The sequence below is a fragment of the Rhinopithecus bieti genome, unplaced genomic scaffold (assembly GCF_001698545.2).
Source record: "Rhinopithecus bieti isolate Rb0 unplaced genomic scaffold, ASM169854v2 scaffold_12049, whole genome shotgun sequence".
In the NCBI taxonomy this organism is placed as follows: domain Eukaryota; kingdom Metazoa; phylum Chordata; class Mammalia; order Primates; family Cercopithecidae; genus Rhinopithecus; species Rhinopithecus bieti.
This window is the reverse complement of record NW_016807278.1, coordinates 1578376-1602710: the sequence shown is the minus strand read 5'-3', so window position 1 is coordinate 1602710 and position 24335 is coordinate 1578376. Positions and strand designations below refer to the sequence as shown.

The window sequence follows — 24335 nt, the reverse complement described above, 5'->3', positions numbered from 1 at the left end:
CCTCCCTCCCTCCCTTCCTTCCTTCCTTCCTTCCTTCCTTCCTTCCTTCCTTCCTTCCTCTCTCTCTCTTTCTCTCTCTCTCTCTTTCTTTCTTCTTTATACAGGGTCTCATTATATTGTCTGGGCTGATCCCGAACTCCTGGGCTCAAGAGATCTGCTCCCCTCCGCCTCTGAAAGTGAGCCGCTGTGCCCGGCTGATCCTGTCTCTTACATTAAAAAAGTGCATGTGAATGAGGCATCCACTCCCTACTATGCCCAAGTTTATCTGTGATATGAAAGCAATTCTCCCCTCCCCACACTGCCACATCCAAAGAAAAGCGAGGCACTAGGTTCTGTGTCACAGTTTTTCCTTCACTTGGAGTTCCCTGACCCGCCATGGCATGGCTTCGCAGGAGATGCACAGCTTTTGGCAAAGGCATTTTAGGCATTGATGGGAAATGACAAGTGGTATGTGGGGCCTGAGGGACCCAGAAAATTGCTCTTAGTCCATCCTGCTGGTCCCGAAGGGAAACCCTAGTCGTTCCTTTTATCAGAGCTTTGGTTGGAAGAAGGGGTGTTCCTCCTCCCCAAATGGCCTCTGCCCCTGGAGAGGCTGACTGAGCCACGGGAAGCTTGCTTCTGAAGCAACTCAGAGTGAAGGGGTTCTGCTTCTTTCTCCACTGGCTCTCTCGGCATCAGGAGGCCACCAGAAATGGGCACAGAGCTACCTGCCGCCAGCCTGTTCCCTCCAGTCCTTCCCTTCCAGACCCAGGCTCCCTTCTCCCTCCTGCCCTAATCCTGTGGTTGTTCCTCCAGCTCCCAACTTCATCTTAACCACAGTTAGGTTTATCTAACTTGGCTGTATTTCAGAACCTTCTGGAGGAGTTTTTAAAAGTACAGATTCTTAGGCCTTGTACCAAGAAATTCAGGTTGACTGTGCCTTGGTGGGACCCAGTTGTGAGCATTGTGTCCAAGCTCCTCAATGGATTCAAGCACACAACTAGGTCAGGGGTGCCCTGCCTTACCCCCAAACCTGCCTTCTTCCCCCACTTGCCTCCCAAATATGTATTCTATGTTTTCTGGCACACATGACATGACTTTGATTGGGAATTGATGATTTTCCACATCATCACTTTTAAAATCAGATACTCTCTGAAACGTCCCTCTGTCTGCCTACTGCTTCTACCCCGTCCCTGAGGCCCATCATCTTTATCAGCAGTGTCATTGTAGAAGACTCATCCCTGTCTCCTGGAGCTGCTTCTAACCTCTGGAGGCTCCAGAAGGCAGCCCCGAGCTGGGAGAGAGTGCAGCTCTACATTTTTCTAGCCAAGAGCGAAACGGTCACGTTGGGGCCTGGCTCCCTGTGTGTCTCAGTCTCAGCCCCAAGTCAAGCCCCTCTTCCTCTGAACAACTGGATTCTTCCAATCTTTTTTGGGGGAGGCTCTCCACAGTCCCCAAGGTGAGGAGAACGTATTGGTGATGTGCATCAGCCAGAACCCCTATCTTGTCCACGGGCACTGCATTTCCTTACTGAGCTTGTCTTAAGCAGTGGAACTGATAATACTGTCTCAGCCTATGACCGCCACTCAGGAAAATAGGCACCAACGAACCTGCATTAAATGAATCACCCCTCCATTCCACCACATCCATTGTAGGGAAAAAGAAAAGGAAAAAGGAAAGAAAAGCAGGAGACTGAACAAACAAGCTTTAGGACGAAGATGATAACCCCAAAACAAAATTCCAAGCACCAGTGAAGAAGAGGTTATTCTGAATTGGGGACAGTGTCGTCCAACTCCTCAAATTACAGCCACTTCCTATGGAACACACTGAATGGAGAAGAAACTAAATGTGTGTGTGTGTGTTTGAATGACACACCTGAGTTACAGTTTGCTAGTTATTTCTGCCTCCTCTGGCAAAGGACAAATAGAGGATTTTCTAGAGAAAAATGACTGAAGTCTGCAAAAGCTCATTTGAAAGGTCAAGATGTTTTTTTTTTTGCAAATGACCTTGTTCAAAGAGCTTCAGGCATTTTGTCCTTTAGCAGTTCAGCCCAGGTCCAGGCTGGAGAGTGAGATGGTGAAAAAGAGTCAGAGGTCAAGAAAGACACTCCAATTAGAATCCCCTGATTCTGCTGCTGGGAACCACCTCTCAGCCTCACTCTAACATGGCTCCTGCCCAAAGGAACATGAGAGTTTTAGCTTGGGGGGGGCAACCAGAACCCCAAAAAGCTGCTTACTCCCTGGAGCTTTAGCTAGAAGACATCAGCTTGAACTGACTGACATCTCCCCCCAGGCCCCTGGGTCTGCCCTGCAGCTTCCCAGGAAAGGAATCACCCAATTAATGAACACCCCAGGCCACCGCCTGGAGGCTGGTGTCAACCAGCTGCTTCCCTGGGTCCAGGGACTTGTGACGGCTCCCTGGCTTTTCTCCTCCACTCCCAGCAGTAACCCCTACAATTTTCTGTTTCTAAACATCATGCTTCTCAAAGTTCCATCATACACAGAACGCTCTTTATTAGTTATATATTTTTCTGCTTATGAAAGTAATTATTTTGCCCACTATAAAAATGCAAACAAGATAGTAATGTGCAAATAAAAAAGCCAGTCTAAATAATCTCATTTTCCTAAGATAACCCGCCTTAGCAGTTGGGTATACACCCTTTCCGATCTTTCTCTTAAGTGTGTACAAACAGCTTCATGTGCCAAGCTGTTTGTTTCCCCATGCCTTTGCCCATACTGTCTGCCCTGCTTCCTGGAATACCCTTTCTTCTCCTTTGCCAGGCTGACTTCTGCACAGCCTTCTGAACTTAGCAAACTTTCTCTTTCTGTTACCCCCCAGCCTGGAACAGGTACCTTCCCCTGGGCTCCTTGACCCTCTGAACAGCACTGTCATGGCACCAGCACAGTGAATGATCAACTCTTCTCTGTTTGCGCATCTGTGTCCTCTACCAGAATATAGTATAGGTTAGTGGCTAAGAGATGAGGGCCAAGGTGGACCCCAGTTCCCTCCCTAGGAGCCCTAGCCCCTCTGGCTCTGTCAGACTGTCCCATTCACTTTAGCATCCTCAGTGTCTAGCACACTGCCTAGCACATGGTTGGCGGTCAACAGGTTATTTGTTGAATGAGTGAGCGAGTGAATAAGTTCTGGGTCACCACAGGTGTCCCCACTATGGGACTTTTATATACAGGTAGAGAGCTGCAGAGAGGGGCAACCACCCCAAAACAGAAGAGCTCCATGTTGCTGAGCCCCAAAAGCTTCCACTAACTTATACTAGCTGTGTAATGTTGAGGGAAGTCCTCTCAGGATGCCATGAGAATAAGAATTTATAAAGTGAGGCTCCCTCCTACCTCCCACCATGGCTATACTCCCACTCCCACTTAGGAGGCAAGGAGGCCCTGTCCCTCAAGCCCAGTGAAATACCAAGAGCTCAGGTCTCTAATAAAGCTTGGCATGCTTGGCTCCCAGGGGCAGAGCTCCAGATGTACCAGCTGTGTGACCTTTGGCAGGTGCCATAACCACTCTGAGCCTCCTCCTGCAACAGGAAAATTAGAATGCGTTCAGTAATACCTATGTCACAGGTTAGGGAGGAAGACTAAATTAAGTGTGAACATTGGAGGCACTGTCAATTCCATAGCTCTTTGTTCTACCTCCCCTCAACCCCAGGGGGGTTCAAAGTAAGATCAGGGTGCTAGAAACCTGGACTTTAGCTCTGCCTCTCAGCCCAGGTGACTATGGGTGCATCTGTTTCCTCATCTGTAACATGGAGCCAGGAGTGTTGGACAAGATGGTTCCGAAGGCCCCTGCCAGCCTCTCACATTCGAATTGCTCTGAGAAGTGAAATGTTCTGCAAAGTGCCCCAAGTCCTTGGGCTATCATTTGGTCATGAGAAAAAAGGCTCTGCCACTGGCCAGCTCTCTCTCTCTTGCGCCATAGCCCCTGCCAGTCAGAACTGGGAACATGGAGACTGGCAGACCACCAGCTGGAACACCCCTGACCCTGGATTTCTGTGCTGGGCACTGTGACACTACCTGATGCTGCTCCTTCCCAGTCCCCAGCAAGTGACAGATGTGAGGACAGTTTGTGTGATGCGTCTCTTGACTTTTTTGGAATGTGATTCTGCTCTTGAGGAGTGTGGGATCTAGTTGGAGAGAGAACACTAATAGGTGACCCTGATGTGGGGAATACTCATTGAGTACTGGAGTCTGTAGGGGCTCTTGAGGGCTGGGGTTGAGCTGGGCTTTGAAAGGTGCTTATGATTTGGGTATGTTAGAGGGAGGGTCTGTTGTGGGGGTTGAGAGTTGAGTGTCTGAGGGCCAGTGGCAAGGCCAGGCTGGCTGAGGCTGAGTAGGCAGTGTCTATTCAACAGAGCAGGCATTGGATCGATCAAGCACTCCCCTTCTAGAGAGTACCAGATACCATGCAGAGGGAGGACAATGGTTGAAGACACCTTTATCCGGAAGCCACCTACCTCTTTGACTACCAGGGAGCTGGATAGATGTTCCTTTTCATTGTTTCTTGAAGCTGAGTTTATGGTAGAAACATAGTGAATATTCAAAGTGAGAGTTTTATACTAGGGGACTCCACATGGCTTGTCTCATTCACCCTCATAGGGAGGCAGGGATCATGAACCCCACTTTATAACTGAAAATCCTGGGGCTCAGGAATGCCAGTCACCTGCCCCAGATCACAGGCCTAGTTAGCAACAGAGCCAGAATCCCCAGCCCAGGGCTCTGCACTTGAAGTTCTGAACACAAGGGTGTCTGGAACTCCCGGGAGCTTCTCTGGGGTGAGGGTGGGTAGGCAGCAGGCTTGCACAGAGACTGATTGAATCTAGAGGTCAGGGCTACAGGAATGGGGTGGAGTCTCCCCTGAATGGGGTGAGGAAGCAGTGGGGGAGTGTTTGCTGCTCGGGGAGGCTCAGGAGCCTTGAGCTGGGCTATCAGGTTCAGGGCTGGAGTGACTCCTGAGAAAGGGAGGCAGAGATGAGAGGGTCGACTGGACAGGCTTACAGATCCTCACTCAGGCTGGAAGTCAGCCACCACCTGCCCTTCTCCCCACTTCATCCAGCAGCCAAACTTCTTCATCAACAAGGAAGCCAGTCTCTGCTGGTTTGGGGCCTGGGACCAAGTGAAACCTCTTGTCACTAAAGAAGCTGGGGCCAGGCCAGGCTGTGTCATTTCTTTTCTTCTCTGGGACTTTCCTACCCCTTCCTCCTCTGGCTTCCTGCTGCTCTGGGCCCGGAGCTGGGGGATGGTGGGAGAGGGTTTCACTGTCCTTCAGTGGCCAGATCCTAGGTCCTGAGCCTGCCTCTCCATCTGCCTCCTGCTTGATGTGGGCAGGATCCATCCTCCTTGCAGGAGCCATCTACCGAATACCTTTGGTCTTTTGGGAAGGTGGTCAGGGAGCAGTGTTCCTGGACCGTCAGCATCCTCTGGGGAGCTTGTGAAGAATGAGCTGGCTGGACCTCATTACAGGTTTTTAGAATCAGAATGTTGGGGAATGGAACCCAGGAATCCGCATTCTAACAAGCTCTCCCAGGAGTTCTTAGGAACAGTAAAGCCTAGAGCCACCACATGAGATCATCTCTCCATCCCCTGGTTGGGGAGACTACTCTCCCAGGATGCCAGGAGGGAGTGTGGGTTGGTGGCGGTAAGATAAGACCGGTTGAATGAGCAGAGTTTCAGAAACAGGCAGGAAGGCATTCCCCTGGCTGGATGCCCCTGAAGCAGAAAAGTGCCTTCTCACCTCCTGGTCCGCCACTCCCATGCCACCCCCACCTCAGACTTTTTCACTCAAGAGCCCTCTCCCTCTGGCAGAGCCAACCAGGAACGCGCAGGTTCAGGTCCAAAGAGGAAAGCCGAGGAAGGGCTTGGAGATGGGCCAAGGCGAGAGCCAAGGAAGTAATGAAAGATATTTTTAGGATTACTTCTTGCAAAAAAAGGCTGAGGAGGCACCTTATCACCATCCAAGAACTGGGAGAGGCTTATTTATTAGACTCTTGACCAAGCAACTGGAGATTAAATGACAGCTGAAAGGACTCAGGTGAGAGCAGAGGAAGGGACCTGTGAGTTACTGATATGGGTCCAGGAGGGAGCTGTGGACGCTGCCAGCCTGGTGGTTTTGGAGGACAGTTCATTAGTTCATTCAGTTGCTCCTCAAAGGTGTTTACTGTCTACTATGTGCCTGGCACTTGCTCAGTACAGGGAATAGAGCTTGAACAAGGGACACCTGATTCCTCCCTCATGAGCTGAAGGTCAGGGAGAGTGTCCTGTCTGTCTGGAAAGCCTTTTCCTTGTCCCTGTCCACAGGCAGATACCTGGGTGGCACGCACAGGTGTGGTTCTTGCCCAAACAGCCTGGCATGGCTTGGATCCCCAAGGGGAATTGGGAGGTGGGGTGAGGCTGTATCAGGGATCCTGGGTGGGAGTGGGAGGTTGTGCCTGGCAGGCTGGATGCCCTTCTGTGGAGTCACTCTCCTTCCTGTGGGTGCCCCCTCCTCTGCCAACTGCCTCTCACTTTATGCAGGGACATATCTAGAAGGCCGACTGCTGCCAGCTGTCAAGCATGTCCCCTCCTTTCCACAGCAGCCTCCTATGTGACTAAAAGGCTATGAGACAGCCACACCGAGCAGCCCAGGCTGCCACCCAAACTCTGACGTCCTGCTGGGGAAAGCTCCATTTCAGAGCAGGTGCCCCAACCTGGCTTGCCGGGCCTGCGAGGAACCCTCCTCAACCCCGTGGCTGCTGGAGCTGCCTCGGCTCTGCTTTTCCCCAGCTAGACGTCTGGTTTTCAGATACCTCTTTTCCTCACTGGGGTCCTCAGCTCACTTCAGCTTCCTCTCGGAGAACCTGGTGGGGGTCAGGGAATTGTTTCTGCTTTGCCATCTGTCTCTCAACATATCAGCCAACCCACTTTATTTTTTGAGGGTTTCTATAGCCCAGCATTTCCAAGGGAATAAGAGGAGCGCAGGAGAAGCCTCTGTTGCAGCCTCTCAGGGTGACCTGGATTTGTACATGTGGAGCAATGATTCAAGCCCCAAATGATTCATTCATTCAAGCCCCAAAACACAGGGAAATGGGAGTAGAACCCCGGGCACCCCAGGTCTGTGCCTAACTCCCATTCCTGAGTCACCGGTGACCTCTGGTAAGTTCCAGAACCTCTCTGGATTCTCCCTCTGTAAAATGGGAGGGTGATTTCTGTGATTCCCAGAACCAAGGCAGGATGAGTAAAGGGGTGGGTGGGATGACGGACTGTGTTTACAGAGCACCTATCATGTGCTGGGAACAGTGCTGAGTACTTTATATAGTTGATCTCATTTCATCATCTTAGCAGCCCTATGCAGTAGCACTGTTATTATTTCTACTTTATAGAAGAGGAAACCGAGGGGAGGGGAAAGGAGTAACTTGCCCAGCAGTGAGTTGGAGTCGGCTCCCGGCCTGTTGGACCAGGCTCCGTACTGGCAGTGACCAGGAGAGAGGAAGGGCAGGCAGGGGAGTGTGGCCAGCGGCTCCCAGGCCCCAGGATTGCCACTGGAAGTTCCAGGCCAAGATGCTGCCTCCTCCCTCAGACCTGGAAACAGGACCCCCAAGTCCTCTCCCGCCCAGTGTGTGCTATGGAGTGGCCGCCGGTTGCCTGCCGGAGCAACACACCTGCCGGAAAACACCTCTATTTCTTCTCTCACCCCAAACTGAGGTCCGTAACGTCCCCTCCATGCTCATGCGCCTCACCTCCACACAGCTCCTTTGCTGTTTTCAGAGCATGCTCCCGCTCTGTCTTTCCAATGCTGTTCTTCCCATTTGCCAGATGAGGGGACTGAGAGGCCTGGGTTGGTTCAGAGACTCACCCGGGGCCGCATGGTTGGTGGACTTTCACCCCAGCCTGCCCTTCACCAAACTGAGGTGTCCATATGGAAGGCCATGAAAGATTCTCAGCTCTTCTCCCAGGGCCCTTCATGGCCTAACACCCCTTGGAATCAGAATTCTGAGGACTCCAGGATGAGGCACAGCCCATACTTGCTGAATTCATTCAGTCGTTCATTTATTCAGTCACATTTATCTGCCACGTTTAGGAGCTGTGTCAGATGTTTTCAGCACGAAAATGCCTCAGGAGCTCAGAGGCCGGAATAAGGAAAGCAGAAAGTGAGCAGGCCGTTAAAATGCCAGATGTGAGTGCTGAGGAGGAACACCTCAGTTTGGGAGGCAAGGATGGCTTCCTGGAGGAGGTAATGAGGTGAAGTCTAGGCTGAGACTTGAAAGATGAATAAAACTGGCCCCTGAAAATTAGGCAGAGAGTGGAAGGGAGGGATGTTCGTGGCAGAGCAAACAGCATTCATGAAGCCCTGATTGCAGGGGAGCTCAGCGCACCTGCTGCTGCTTACTCAGCTCCTGCCCAGGCTCCTTTGCCCTTGATCTTTGCATCTCCCAACTACTTGTGACCCCCGCCCACCCAACGGGCAATGGGTGCATCCCCCCCATGGGGAAACCCTGGTGTGGGCATCATGGCATCTGCTCTGTCCACTGCCTTGGCACAGAGATGCCTCATCTGAATGTGGATCATCTCCTTCCGGGGGTAACTGGAGAAGAAGCGCAGGTGAGGCGGCAGGTACAGTAGCAAGGAACATCCTGCTATTGGCTCTGTCCTGGAGACCAGCGGAAAGCCTTTGTCCCAGCGGCGTATAATGGGTTTCAGGAGAGAGCTTCAATATTTGCTGCAAACAGAAGCACAAAGGATGTGGAGGGCTATTGTGGGTTCTCCAAAGAGGAGCTAATCCTCCGGCAAGCAGCCCAGCCAGAAGGGGTTCGAGTGCTGGGTGGGCCAGCCACTGGGGGTGTTGTCATTTATGAGCAACTGCAGGAGATAATAGCGCCCAGGGAGACAATCTCTACACAGGTGGAGGGAGGTGGTGAGAGACACTCCCCACAGGAGGGAGGGTGAGGGGGGACAGCACCTGTCCTGAAAGCTCGGGAGCACAGGTGACGCTCCCCATACCCCCATGCGCCCCAAGCCCCATGCCTGGACTACAGCTCTCTCCAGGCCTGGGCTGTCTTGGCAGCTGTTCCTTCACTGGGGGTCACTTGCGTCTGGGGGTGGGAATGGGGTAGGGGTCAGCCAGGGCTCTCAGGCCTCTCTCCTCTCTCTCTCCCTCCGGCTTTCTCTCCTGTCCTCTTTTTGGTCCACTGCACACAGACAAGTCATTTCTTGGCTTCAGGAGACCAAGGAGAGGGAAACGTTATATTTGCATATCATTAGCATAAAGAGATTATATTTACATGAAGTCTATTTTCAGCCCCTCCCTCCTCCAAATCTGCCCCACTCTCTCTAAATATGCCACATAAATGTCCTGTCCAGTCACCAGCACAAGGGAGTTGTGAGGGGTGGGGGCTGTTGGGAAAAGGGTTTCCTTGTGGTCAGAGTGGAGGGAAGCAGAGCCCAAGGGAGAAATCTGCAATCCCAGGAGTGGGAGAGATTGGAAAACCCAACTCTTCAAGCTTTGTGTTAGCACAAGGAGCTCGGTCAGGATCCCTCACTTCCAGACACCTCCAGGGGTGCAAAATGATGGGTTTGGAAAGAAGAGGGAGAAATGTGACTGATTTACATAAATTTACATAATTTAATGTAATTTGCATGGGTAGAATTATTCAGTTTGTGAGACATCTTTTAATTCAATCTTTTTGTTTCCTAAAAGGTTCTTCTTTCTTTGAGTTTTCTTTCCTTTGCTTCTTGTCAGCTTCCTAAGACGTGGATCTGCGTCTCCAGGAGGGAGAAGCGGACTGGGTAGCAGCATGGTGCAGGGGGTGGGGAGGTGAAAACAGGCAGTGTAGACATCTGAGTGTAGACATCTGAGGTTTCTGCCAGGTCCCAGCAGTGCCACCTCCCTCCTCCACCATTCCATTCAGGATGCCCCAAAGATCCTCAGGTCTGGCATGTTCTCCTTAAGCCTGCCCTGTGGGCTCTAATTTCCACTCACAGATATGTGGGAGTAGAGCAGGGATGAGGCTGGTTTATCTGTTCATTTTTCATAGGGCAGCCAAAGCCACCCAGAAAGCCTGACTCCCAGGCCACATTTCGGCAGAGACCGACCCGCATCTAGAAATCAAAAGCCTTGCCCCTGAGGACAAGACACTGTCTTAAGAAGCATCCTCTGAGCCTCCCAACAGACACCCTGCCCCAAGCAGTCATGAAGGGCCCCTCTTCTTCCGGGTTATGGGCCTTCTCTTTCCTTAGGGTGGGAAGAGAAGGGGGAAGAAAACTGATCCTTCTCATAGCACAAGCCTGGAAATTTATTTAGTGATTTCCATTGACACTCAGTTACGACTGTGTGTAAGATAAAGGAGGCTGGATTCAGCTGAAGCTAAACTGAAGGGAAACACCAGCAAGAGTCATTTGCTGGCTGAATACCTTTCTCTGCTCCCAGCCTACTTCTACCTTCTCTGGCCTTTTTCACTCTTCTCTCTTATCTCCTAAACAAGCTTTTTGCAAACACTGTTATAATAATTATTAGCAGACTCTTAATGTTATTTCAACGATTCATAATTGTTCCAAAATCGACCTCAGATCACATTGCTCTACTACCTGGAAAGTTTCGGTGGCTGCCCCCACACCTGTCCAGGTCTGTTAGGGCCTGTATGGTGTGGACACACCTTCCTCTCACTGCACCTCTTACCTCTGTCTCCCTTTCTTGGGACTCTCCAGGCGCACAGGCCACCTCCTGCTTGGAGAACTTTCCGAGCTCATTCACACCTCAGCCTTTCCTCCCAGGTCCCTCGAAGGTCTACCAGCTCCCTGTCACCGCTCAGGGCTCAGCTCAGATGTCCCTTCCTCAGACAGGCCTTCCTCCACCTCCCAGCCTAGGTAGGCCTCCCCGTGGATCAACCCGTGCCCACCTTATTTACGTGATAACTTGTTTGTCCTATTTTTCGTATGGACAGAGACCTCACCTGCTTTCTCCATCTCTGTGTCTCCAGTATCTGGCAAAGCACCAAGAGCCTAGTAGGGGCTCAAGCCAGATTTGTTGACTGGACAAGTGTGGATGAGTTGGGGGTTGGTGACAGATGGTGGATTTTGGAGCCTGTTCTGATTGTGGTTTTGTCGCTTGCTGGTGAATGGCCATGGGCAGATTTCTCAGCTCTCTGGGCCTCCATTTCTCCCCTGGGACCAGGATAATAATAACTTCTACACTGAAGGTTAATTTCAGCATTGTATGTAAGTGTCTGGTGGTAATTGGCACTGTTAGGGACTCATTAAATCGTGATTATTAATACTAATAATGATACCTTTGTTTCACACTTACTCTGTACCAGGATCTGGTCCTGCCCTCAAATATTTAGTTTATTGGATGACACAGAGACCTGCCTGGCCAATTAGAAACAAGGGTGACTGTAGCTTAGAGGTATGAAAAAGCACCATAGGAACAAAGAGGCAAGAGCAGTGAATGTACAACCTCTTCACGAGAATAGTGTTTTACGGTTTATATCCTACATGCACCTCTATAGTTCATTTGATTGCCCCCTAAACCTTTAAAGGAGGCAGGGCAGGCCTCAGTATCTACGTTGTATAATAGGAGAGCAGAGGTTCAAAGAGAAGACACCATGGGCTCAAGGTCATACTCTAGCCCCTCGCTCTGCTTTGTTCATCTTCCACAGCATTGAATCCTCTGGACACCTTGTGTAACTGCTGGAATGCAAGCTCTGTGACAGCTTGTTTTGTTCATTGCTCCATGCCCAGCCCCTAGAACAGTACTGGCACATAGTAAGCACTCAGTAAGTGTATGTGGAATGAATGAATGAAGGACAGAAGAGTCAGTGAGTGTCAGAGCTAGGCTCAAACTTCTCAAGCAGGAGGGAGAAAAGCTAGTGAAGGGGACCGGTTTCTGGAGCCGGGCTGTTTGGGTTTGGATCTCAGCTTTGCCACATAATAGCTGTGCAACTTGACAAGTTACTTAACTTCTCTGTGCCCCACTTTTCTCATCTGCCTAATGGGAATGATAATATAATACCTAGTTCATAAGATTATTGTGACAATTACCATGAGTTAACATTCATAAAGTGCTCAGAACATGCCTGGTACATAATATGCCACAACACTTAAAGAGAAAATACTAGGTATCTTGACTCCAAATCCAGTATTCTTTCTCTGTACCAGATTATAAAGAACTTTATAGTTTCAAAATCACCAATATATTCATGGCTTTATTGTCTCTTTTCAGCATCCTTGTGAAGTAAGCAGTAAATCATTACTATTGCCATTTTACAGAGGAGAAAGCTGAATGAAGCTGGAAATGATAGGTCTGGCTCAAGGTCAAACAGAGGCTTTATTGTCTGACTTCAAATATATTTCTCTGTCTATGATTCTGCAGGTAATCTCCTTCCCCAGATCTAGCCTGAAAGAAAACAAACAAATAAGCCAAAGGGGGAAAGAAATCAGAGCCTAGCAGAGATTCTCATAAGGTCTAAAAGAAGGCCTGTTTTCAGGGTTTGGAAATCCATTTAAGTTTCTCTAATCATAGGCTGTCTAAATAAGACCAAAGATGCTGAGAAATTTTAAGGTCAAGGGAAACTCCTATAGATTCAAAAGGGACTGACCCAAGCCTGTAAACATCTGGGGAGATACCTGCCGACTATGGGTGGCCTTTCCTTCCAATGAGCGGCTGCCTTCATGAGGAGCATCTAGTGGGCCCAGAACGTGCCAGGTGCTGTGGGGGCAGGGAAGACACGGCGAGTTTGTCCCGAAGGGATCTTTTGTCCAGTTTGGAGGGTGGAGGCAGAATCTTCATGGGGCTAAGCTTGTCCACTGCCTGCTTCCAGAGACTCTAAGTAGGTGTAAGAACTGGATTTTAAATTTTGTTTTAAGTGACCCCAATGCTAACCAGATAGATGATTTGAGTTCCAGAGGGCATTCAGAGGAGATGTAGAGGTCGTAAAAGAATTCTTGACTTCTTTTGTTTGCTCACTCCTTCATTCATTCAGCTCTCATTTATCGTATCCTTAGCCTACAACAGGGAGTCCCAGAGTCCAACACCCGAATTCACAAATAGATTGTAAAAAATGCATTGAGTATCTACCATGTGCCGGCCACGTTTCATACATAAGTAGAGTGCTTTGAGGGAAGTATTATCATCCTGGTGAGACAAGGGAGACTCAGAGGCTAAGTGACATGCCCAAGGTCACTCGGTTATGGAAAAGTCAGTATTCATACCCAGGGAGCCTGCCTGACTCCACAGCTCAGGCTATGGTTTAGATCTTTACGCTGGAATATTTGAGTCATAAAAAAGAGTATGTATTGGCTGGGCATGGTGGCTCATGCCTGTAATCACAGCAGTTTGGGAGGCTGAGGCAGGTGGATCACCTGAGGTCAGGAGTTCGAGACCAGCCTGGCCAACATAGTGAAATCCCGTCTCTACTAAAGATACAAAAAAAATTAGCCAGGCATGGTGGCACATGCCTGTAATCCCAGCTACTTGGGAGGCTGAGGTAGGAGAATCACTTGAACCCAGGAGGTGGAGGTTGCAGTGAGCCAAGGTCGCACCACTGCACTCCAGCCTCGGCAACAGACTCCGTCTCGGAAAAAAACAAAAAAAAAAAAAAAGAGTATGTGTTAATGCACAACTAAGATCAAAAGTATGATAATAAAATGACTGACAGTGATCAAGGAATAAACCATTTCCAATAAGGCCTGTCATGGTGTGTGCCTCACCCCTACTACACTTCCCCGTTTCCCCTACCACCCCCACTCCAAGGTGACCGCTATCTAAATCCCAGTTTCATCATTCCCTTGCTATGTTTTTGGTTGTTCTCACCACGTGTTTCTGATAAACATGTGTGAAGACAACCCTTCAGTTTTGTTTTGTTTTGAACTTCATGTAAGTGTTTTGTGATATCTTCTGCAGCTTGCTTTGCATCTTCCACAGGCTTCTGAGATTCACCCAGCTGATATACGCAGCTTCAGTTTATTCATTTCCACTGCTGTGAAATTCCATTGTTTGAACACACTGTACCACATTTTATGTATCCAATGTCCTGCAGAAGGACGTCTAGGTCATTTTCAGTTGTGGTTTTTTTTTTTGTTTGGTTTTGCTATTGCAAACAACGCTACAAAGAAAATTCTTCATCATGTCTTCTGATGCACCTGACGGGGTTATGTAGGTGCAGGGGTGGGCTTGCAGGGTTGCAGGGCTTGTTTGTAGTATATTTTTACTCAATACAGCTCCAAAGTAGTCGTACCATTTTCTTTGCAGCTTATAAGCTGGAGGAGAGTCTTCTGAGGGGCCACTGTTGAGCTTAGGAAAGGGGGCTCCAAAGTGTTGACTACCTAGCAAACCTTGAGATTAACCTTGAGAACCATCTACCCTAAGAATGGTAATTTATATGGTAGTCCACGGAGCAGTGCACAGGCTTGATATTTATCTCCAGAGCTGAGCCTCTGAGGTTGGAAACACCTGCAGTTACTGACCAGCATCCCAGGAGAAAACTGGCCTCTTAACTGACACAGGAGAACCAAGAACAATTGTGCCCATCTCATCCGACCTGCGAGACTTGGCATCTTTGCCAGAGCATGTGAGCTTGTGGGATTTTTAAAGCGCGTCCTTCTCTTGCAGCAGAATCTAAATTTGTCAGCCTTGGATTCAAGGGCATGTGATGTGACTGACTGGAGGCAGCTAGATCCTGGCTGGGATTCCGCCTCTCTCCCTGCCTGCTCTTCCTCCTTCTCACTCCTTTGCCTTCTACTAATATTTATGTCCTTCTTTTATATTTTTGATTGGGTAATGCATTCAAAGAGGTGGAAGTTGAAAGTATAAAACTCTGTGAGGGAAAGTCTTGCTCCCACTACTCACTCCCACTTGCCTGCTCCCTTTTATTGAAGGTCATCACTTTTGTTATATATCCTTCTAGAATCGGATTTTGTTTTGTTTTGTTTTGTTTTGTTTTTGGTGTGTGTTATTTCTGAAAGTGTCTCACTCTGTTACCCAGGCTGGAGTGCAGTGGTGCAATCACGGATCACTGCAGCTTGGAACTCCTGGGCTCAAGTCATCCTCCAGCCTCAACCTCCTGAGTAGCTGGGACTACAGGTGCACACCACCAGGCCTGGCTATTTTTTTATATTTTTTGTTTTGCTTTGTTTTTTGTAGATATGGGGTTTTGTCATGTTGCACAGGCTGGACTCAAACTCTTGGGCTCAAGTGATCTACTGGCCTTGGCCTGCCAAAATGCTGGGATTACAGGTATGAGCCACTGTGCCTGGCCAAGTTTTTAAATGTATAAGCAAATATGAATATAAAGTCTTATTAAAACCTCCTATTACAGAAAAGATAGCATACTATACACATGATTCTGCCTTTGCCTTTTCTCATAAAGAGGTATGTTGGATGTCTAGTCCAAATCATCATAATAAACATTTGGTTATTCTTTTTAAATAGCTGTGTTAATATTCTATTGTATTCCACTAATATTTCTCACTTACTGTGCACAAATCTCTTTGCTGGGTGCTGGGGTCAAAATGATGAATCAAAAGAGGTCCTGCCTTTAAGGAGAGTACAGCCTAAGGGCAAATAGACAAACGATTATGATGAAATACTGCAGGAGCTATTCATTCCAAAAATATGAAGTACCAACTGCTTGTCAAGCATTGCTCTGGGCAGAGGGGAGATGATGGAAAATAAAACCCATGAAAATCCCTGCCCCGTGGCACTTCTGTCCTAGCAGAGTTGATGCTCTGGCACTGTGATAAGGGGTGGGCACATGGCGGGGCCCCTAACCCGGTCTGGGGGTCAGGGAAGGCTACCTGGAGGAAATAGGTGGACCGAGAGATAATGAGGGTGGTGTTGGCAGGACTTGGTTGGATTTGACCAGGAGGGAATGGAAGCCTCAGTCCTCTCATCTAAAATGAGGCAAATGACCCCGTCCCTGGGCTGCTCTGAGACTCTCTGATACAAGTAAGGCTCAGGGCAGTGGTGCTTGCCACAGCCCCAGACCCATCCCTTCATCTGCTCCCGTGCTGCCCCCACCTCACCCCTGAGCCATGGTGTCCATACTCCAGCAGGCACTCTGCCTTCCTGCCTTCTCAGCCCACTCCCCTTCCCATCACACACACACAACACACACAACACACACAACACACACACACCACATGCCCACACCACATGCCACACCTCACACTGCACACACACACATGCACGCACCACATACCACACCACACATCACACACACATCACACCACACCATGCACACACACCCCTCACACCACACACCCACCCACACACATGCACACACCACATACCACACTGCACATCACACACACATCACAACATGCATACACACACACCCCTCACACCACACACCACGTACACACACATTACACCCAACAGCACCACACATCTGCACTGCACACCCAGAACACACCAACAACAACACCCACATAGCACACACCACATACCACACTGCCACCCAACAGCCACACATCCTAACCATGCATACACACACACACCCCTCACACACACACCACACACACACTACATCACACAAATGCCACACATGCACACACGTTCACACTGCGCACGCCACACAACAACACACACACCACACACATGCACAACACAGTCCACACCGCACACCACACACACAACACACAGGCCACACCACACCAACTGCACACCACACACACCACACATCGCATCCATGCATACACAACCCCTCACAGCTGCACACACATACACCATCACTGCACACACAGCACAGCACAACCACATACCACACACCATACATCCACACACACATCACACCACACCATGCACACACACACCTCACACCACACACCACGTACACACACACAGCATATACCACACACCGCACCGCACACCAACACACCCTCACACCCACACCTGCACACAACCCTTACACTACACCATACACACAAAACACACACCACATGCACACACCACATACCCAAACACACACCACACAACACATCAACATACATACCTCCACACCAACACGACACACACACTAACAGGACATGCCACATCGCACACCACACACCACACACCACCACCACTATGGACATGCCACAGCCACACCACACCACACCACACCAACATACACACACACCCCTCGCACTGCACACACACCTAACCATACCTGCACAACACACATACTGCACCTGTCTGCATATCACACACACCATCATACCAATATATACACACACCCCTCACACTGCAACACCACATACACACTCACTACACACACACACTCTACACATGCAGCATACACACGCATACCCACACCTCACACCAACACACACACATTACACACGCAACACACACCCCTCAACGCACACCACCACACACACCACACGTGCACATACAACCATACCACACCCTAACCCACAACACTACACACAAATACCATCACACACCCCACACACCAACACACCACACATGTACACACTATACCACACACGTGGCACACACACACTCACACCACACACCACATACACACAATTATACACATTATACCACACATACCACACACACATTACACCATGCACCTCATACACACCCCCTACCACCACACACACACATTACACCACACATACCCCAACACACACCACACATACCACACACACATCACAACATGCCAACTACACAGGCACACACCGACACCATCATAAATCACATAACATACAACGTCACACTACACCACACCTGCACCACATTACATACACCACACCACCATATACACATGCACACCACATACATAGGACACATCACACCACACATGCACGTATCCACACAATCACATTATACACCCTCACAACACACACATACACCACACATGCCAAACCACAGCACAACCACCACACCCACCCCTCCACAGACCCCACCCACCCACCACACCACACCCAAAATCATACACACAAACACACAACATATCATTCACACACAACACAACCATCATACTACATACACACATGACACACTACACAACATCATATGCCAACACATACACACATGCACATACAGGACACTCCACACCACATACATACACACATACACCAACACACACAACACACCCCACCATGCACTACACAATACCACACACACACCACACATACACACCACACACCCCATACACCCCCTACACACACACCACACATCCACACACCACATACACACTGCACACACATACACACACATTACACCACACATACATATCACACACCACACACACACCCCACCACATGTACACATACCCATACCACACCCAGGACACACACACGACATACATACACACCCTCGACCACACACCACATATCACACATACACCACACAACTCCCCACACCCCTAACACACAATCAAAACATATACACACACATTACATTCACACATACCACACACATACATACCACACACAATACCACACACAAGCACACATGCACACACCACATACTACACACAAGCACACATACACCACACCACATACACCACATACACAGGTCACACTACATACAGCACACATGCACACATACATACACCACACTATACATCATACACATGCACACCACATACATATGCACATCACACCACATATGCCACACATGTACATACCCACACACCACATACACACCACACACATTACATCACACACACATCACACATACACACATGCCACCTACACCCACCCACCCACACACACAATCATGCTCAGACCCCACCCATACACACCACATACAAACACTCATCATACACACACACAGCACACACTGCAAATGCACATCATACTATACACACAACATATACATCACACATACCACATACCATACACACACCACACACGCAGCCACATCAAAGACACACACATACCACATACCACTCCCCCTCCACACACAACACACACCACCCCCAGACACGTACACAATCTTGGTACAGGCCATTGACCCTCTGCAGGAATTCAACTTCCTGCCTAGCCTGGCCCGTCCCCATCGCACATTAGGGAGCGTCCCAGAGTGCACACAGCCCACTGTCACGGCTAGGCTGCCACACACCTCTCAGCCAGTCCAGTGTCACTGCCTGTGTGACTGTTTTGCGGACCCCATTGGACTGTGCGGTCCCAGGACTCCCACACCATGGGTGCCGCCTGGCGCCTGACCTTGCAGGGACCTGCTTGAGGTATTGCCTGTGGCCGGTGGACTCACACAGTGAGGGTTGGGGACTTCTGTTGAGTGGGAGCAAATGGCAGGAACAGTCAGCATTTCCCAAAATTCCCATGGGCGGTTTGGCACCCATCCAGGCCCAGCCCAGGTTTATTTGGTGATAAGATTTGGTTTTGTTTTTTCCCAAGCCGCAAGGGCGTGTGCCACCCAGAGCCCTGGCCTGGATTACCTCTGTTGTTTAGTGGCAGCCTGGAGCTGTGCCTCAGAGCGGGGCTGTGCTGGACACAGGGTGGTCTTATTCATCCTGGCCCTCTTCTTTACAGGGATGGTGATGAAGGACTCCAGGAGTGCTGCCTGTACACCCCCATCCAGGCTCCAGTGGGTGGCACTTGTCCCGGCCTGAAGTCACAGCCCCCAGATGCTGCCTTCCTCTGCCAATCCCTATACCTGCTGGGGTGGGCACCGAGGGCCAGTCCCAGACTTGGGAGCAGGGTGGGAGTGGGGTGGGGGTGGTGCACAGGGAGGGCCTCTATGTGGCCCTGATTGTTGGCTCAGTTCCCTCTGCTTGGGGGATGGGTTGAGGTGTCCCCTGGTTGTGACAGAATGGAGGCTGTGGGTTCTCAGCACCTGCAATCCCCACCCTACGTTTGGAACATTCTGTCCTGGCTCCTGAGTCTGAAGAAGGTGCAAAATGTGTGGTTTGGAACTCGCGTTGAATCTCAGCGTGGCTCTGGCTCTTGCAGACTCAGAATCTTTTCCATTCTAGCTGCAGTGTGTCTGAGACTCATTGTTTGCTAAGGATTGATTTCATGAATGAGTGACCTGCCCTCAGCGGGGCCCATCCTTGATTGAAGGCTCTGTTGTTGCTGTCTTGAAACTCTTAATAATGTCTGAACAAGAGACCTGGCATCTCCATTTTGCCCTGGGTTCTGTAAATTATGTAGCCAGTCTCAGTTCACTTTTAGTTGTCTGCCTTTTAGTATCTTTTTCATGTCAAACCATGTAGATGTATTTTTATAACTATAAAATCTAAGTAGCACAAAAGATAAAAACAAAGGACACATTTATTATTTATTGTGACCTTTAGAAATGGTCCACTTGTCCACTGCAGTGCACAAGCTGCTATATACACACCACACTTGACAATCCAGTCTGCCTGACTCCCAGGACAGCCTGTGTGATGTGCAAAATGCCATTCCCATGAGGGCGCATCATTTTTCCCCGGGACTTCTGAAGGACACAGATAGAGCTTGTGCTCTAGGCCGCGCCCCCCCGCAACACCGTTCCTGTACTGGCTCCATGCTGGTGTCCAGAATGAGCCAGTTCACACTCCAGAGCCAGGTGTGGGGAGAAGCGGCTCCCAAACTCCCCTGCTGATCTCCCCCCGACCCCTAGGTGTACCTTCCAAGTCAGATGACAGTCATAGGCTAACATCCCCAGCTCTGCTTGGAACTCAGGAAAGGATACTTCTGGGTAGAAGAAAGATTCTGCGGTGGGCATGGACTTGGCCATTGAAGACCCTGAGAGGACATCTTGCCCACCCTCTCCAGGTTGGGCCCTGTCTGTGCTGCCTGGAGCCGAAAGAAAAAGATTCCAGCCTTAGAATCTGCGGGCATGGAGCTCCATGAGCTTTCTTGCATCTCATTCTAGCATTTGCCACAGATGCTGATTTCTTGCCTGAGTCATGTATGTTGAAGTTTTTGCTCATTTCTTACTAGGCTTAAGAAATTGGAATTCTCTGCCTCACAGATCCCAAAGGGCTGAACATGCCCCCAAGCCCGTGAACAAACTTTGAGCATCTGAAGGACAAAACCCCAGCTCCTAAAGCGTTCATGAGCACCCACTTTCTGTTCAGCCTGGAAGAGAAGGAGCACTGCTGCCCTCTGGTGGCCAGGAAGCAGAGCATCAAGGAGCCTCCTAAGGGAACTGGGTCGTCCTTGCTTTGTCTTTGGGACAGTAGCTTTGAGTCTTAGGTCAACGGATGTCCTTTCACTGTTCCTGGAAAATGGCAAGCTTGTCCTTGCCTCAGGGCCTTGGGCCTTGATGCTCCCTCTCCCTGGAATGTTCTTTCTCCAGCTCTCAGGTGACAGCTGCCTTCTCATTCTCTAGCCGTCAGACCAAATGCCACCTCCTCAGGGAAGCCCTCCTGGACCACTTCGTCTAAAATAGCAACTCATCCCAGCCCCTGCCACTCTATCCCATTACCCTGTTTCCCTTTGTTTATAGCACTTACCTGCTATTTGGAAGTATCTGTCTAGAGTCTGCATCCATTGCCTCTCTCCCTCACCAGATGTCGGTTCCAGGAGGGCAGGGTCCCTGTCTGTTTTGTTTGTCACTGGACTTCAATGCATTGTACATAGTAGATACGCAAAAATACTTGTCAAAGAGGTAAATAAATGCATATCGACAACAGCTACTAGATTTAAGCACAGCTTCTGGTCTCAAAACCGCACTGTGATACAGGCAAGGCAAATATCACTCCCACAGGACAGATAAACAAATCAAGACTCAGAGATTTATGTGAGTTGCCTGAGCACCCAGCAAGGAGGAATGAGCCAGGGTCCCTTGTGCCTTCTCCTGTGCTCCCTCAGTCCTCTACCCTGGAGGGAGCAGACGGGGTCTCAGGCACGAGAGCTTCTGCCAGGAGGTGAGGCAGGCCCAGCAAGTGGGGTCCAGAGCTTTACTCCTTAGTCTGCTTGTTGAAGGAGGCTGAGCTGTGCCATTGTCCAAAGCTTTGCTTGTGGCTGAGGGGTGTGAGGCGGGAGGGGGTGAGGAAGGTCTGTCCACAGGAGGATGTAACCAGACTCCAGTCAGTGGCTGGTCTGCGGAGATACGTGTTCTGGAGCGGGAGTGTTTGAGGGGTGGACGGGTGGGGAAAGGTGGAGCCACTGTGGAAACTGTGACTTCTGCAGGGCCAGGGTTTGGCTGTGACATTCCGGGCTTCACCCAGACTCTGTCACTATACTCAGCCTGAGCCAGGGGCTGCCCTCTGACTCTGGGCCCAGCACCGGGTCAAGGGCTCTGATGCAGAGCCTAGGTCCCCTGTGCTGTGCTTGGGCAGGCAGTGGGGCTGGAGGGTGATGGTTATCTGTTCTCAAGCCTGGGATGACCAGGCCTGGGGTAGGCTCTGTTTCTGGGCGTCCAGAGCAGGCGTCCGGAGGTCAGCAGCATCTGCTCCTTGACTGGTCTGGTGAGAGTTTGATGGATTCTGTGAGGTGATTCTCTAAGATGCTCTGGTACTGGGGAAGGAAAGAGAGGCCAGCATTCATGTCCTGAGGTGCAGAGAGCACCGCCCGCCCTTCATTTCTTAATGGGCCTCAGAGCCTGGGCTCTTGTTTCCTCCCCATTGTACTTCTGGGAAACTGAGGCCCAGACAGGGAAGCCACTGGTGTTCCCCACCCTCCTTCTTCCCTGTGGTCCCCCTCCAGCCTCTTCCCAGGAGCCCAGAGCAGGTCAGTGTCTGAATCAGCGGCCCAAGTCTCCTGACCTCCAGCCGTGTCCTGTAATTTTCCATTCTCCAGAGGGGACAGCTGAGGTGTCATTTGGGCTCAGGCAGAGAGGTGATGGCCACTCCTCATTTCTCCTGGAGACCTCTTCCCGCAAATATTCCAATACCCGCAACCTCCTTTTCATTCTGCCCATCTCCCAGCTTCCCCTACTCGTGCCTGGAAAAACCCAGTCAGTCCTCTGTCCTGGCTGCGTCCAGGGAGCCCTCCCTAAAATGGACTCAATGTTAATCCTGGGCGCTTTTGCTTCTCCAGCCTCTCTTGTCCCAACAAGGGTTCAGAGGAAGCCCCTTCTCAGTCTGCCAAGCTTCTGCCTTTCCACCTGGCTTCACTGCTCACCAAGAGCCTGCCCCCCGACCCAGTTTAGGGGTTGGGGTGATATGGAGGAGGCCCTTCTTTAAGCAGATGGGTTCCTCAGGCTGAAGGGTTTCTTCTTCAAGGAATCCCATCTCTTCACGCTGCTATGGCCTCCGCTAGTCACAGAGCTCAATCTCCTTCATGTTCCTCCCATAGCCAGTACTGTGGGCCTCGGGTGAGTGATGAGCATTCACTCTGTGTGGAAGGGGTTTGTGCTACATTGGCGTGGACCTGAGCAGGGGCGGAGCCTCCTGTGTGTCACGCAAAACTGTCCCTGGCAGTCCATCTCAAGTGTCCTTCTCAGGGAGGCAACTTCCAGTGACAGGGGTGCTGCCTCCTCCTCTCTGATTTTATCTCCCTGGCAGCTCCCAGGCTCAGGCCAGACACCCAGCTGGCGAACGCTCGTGACCCTGGACCTCAGGAGGTGGTGTCCAGCCCTGCCTCCTGCACCTTGATGATGCCGGGCCCCCCAAATACGTAAGAAGATCCCTTGACACCTCATCACTCCCTGCCATCCCCAGACTGAGCAGTAATTTAACCCGATGGCACAGAGCTCGTGATGCTGAACCTGGGGTCCAGTCCTTCGTCACAAAGTTGATTTCTTGGGGATCCCCCATCTCTCACCCCACCCTGGTAGGATCTTGGGACCAGCAGAGCAAGTGCCGTCTGGGGTAGGTGTGAGAGACGTCCTCATTTGTTGCATGGGCAAAGCCTGAGGTTTTCATGCCAGTGTTGCCCTAATAACATCCGCACCCTCCCCAGGTCCAAGTCACCATTGAGCTCTTTGCATTAACGACATCATTTTCACTGACAATGGCAGCATCTTGTTTCTCAGATCTTCTGCAAAACCTCCAGGCCATAATTAGGTTTCTATGTCATTCTTTTCTCCAGGCCCCAGGCCTCTTGACAACTTGTGAATCTAACTGTGCAAGTAATAAAATGCTATTCCAATGCTTGCAGCATTTCAGTGGGGGTGTGACTGTGGGAGTCTGTCCCTGTCCCCCCCAGTGGCCCAGTGGCCTTGCCTTAAGTCCTGCATCCTGAGGACCGTGTAAAGCTGCTGTGATTCACCGAGCAGCCACCAGCCAGCCTGCTTCCCTCCACTGGATGTGGTGATTCTGTCTTTTTCCAATTAACCCCAAAAGAACTGGGCCTCTAAGCAATATCTCATGCTACTGGAGCTGGGCCTGACAAGCCCCAGCAGGGATGGTAATGCTAACTTTTCCTCCCCCTCCCCTCCCCCTCCCCTTCCCTTTTCCTTCCCCTTCCCGTTTCCCTTCTCCTTCCCTTCCCTTTCCCCTTCCCCTTCCCTTCCCCTTCCCTTCCCCTTCCCCTTCCCCTTCCCCTCTC

General features: G+C 50.3%; 1 protein-coding gene and 2 long non-coding RNA genes across 5 annotated transcripts in view; 1 reads left to right on the top strand and 2 right to left on the bottom strand.

Moving 5' to 3' along the window:
* The window catches only part of LOC108535157 (uncharacterized), a 12914-nt gene extending 7476 nt beyond the window's left edge, over nt 1-5438 (bottom strand). For both annotated transcript variants that reach the window (XR_001887143.1, XR_001887144.1), the window contains exons 1-3: nt 5355-5438; nt 4448-4500; nt 3400-3511 (exon numbers count right to left, since the gene is read on the bottom strand). This is a non-coding gene — a long non-coding RNA (uncharacterized LOC108535157). The remainder of the gene's footprint in view (nt 1-3399; nt 3512-4447; nt 4501-5354) is intronic.
* The window catches only part of LOC108535159 (uncharacterized), a 43106-nt gene extending 21573 nt beyond the window's left edge, over nt 1-21533 (top strand). Inside the window, exons 3-4 of the long non-coding RNA XR_001887145.1 lie at nt 14945-15042; nt 19446-21533. This is a non-coding gene — a long non-coding RNA (uncharacterized LOC108535159). The remainder of the gene's footprint in view (nt 1-14944; nt 15043-19445) is intronic.
* Nucleotides 20169-24335, bottom strand: part of RAB7B (RAB7B, member RAS oncogene family) — a 25545-nt gene continuing 21378 nt past the window's right edge. The window contains exons 6-7 of one of the 2 annotated variants that reach the window (XR_001887142.1): nt 21356-22361; nt 20169-20693 (exon numbers count right to left, since the gene is read on the bottom strand). Coding sequence is in view for 1 of the 2 variants with exons in the window: in XM_017880929.1 (XP_017736418.1) it covers nt 22284-22361 (78 nt within the window). In the remaining variant the exon portion in view is untranslated. Of the gene's footprint in view, nt 22362-24335 lie in introns of both variants that reach the window. The other variant, XM_017880929.1, reaches the window with a different exon arrangement.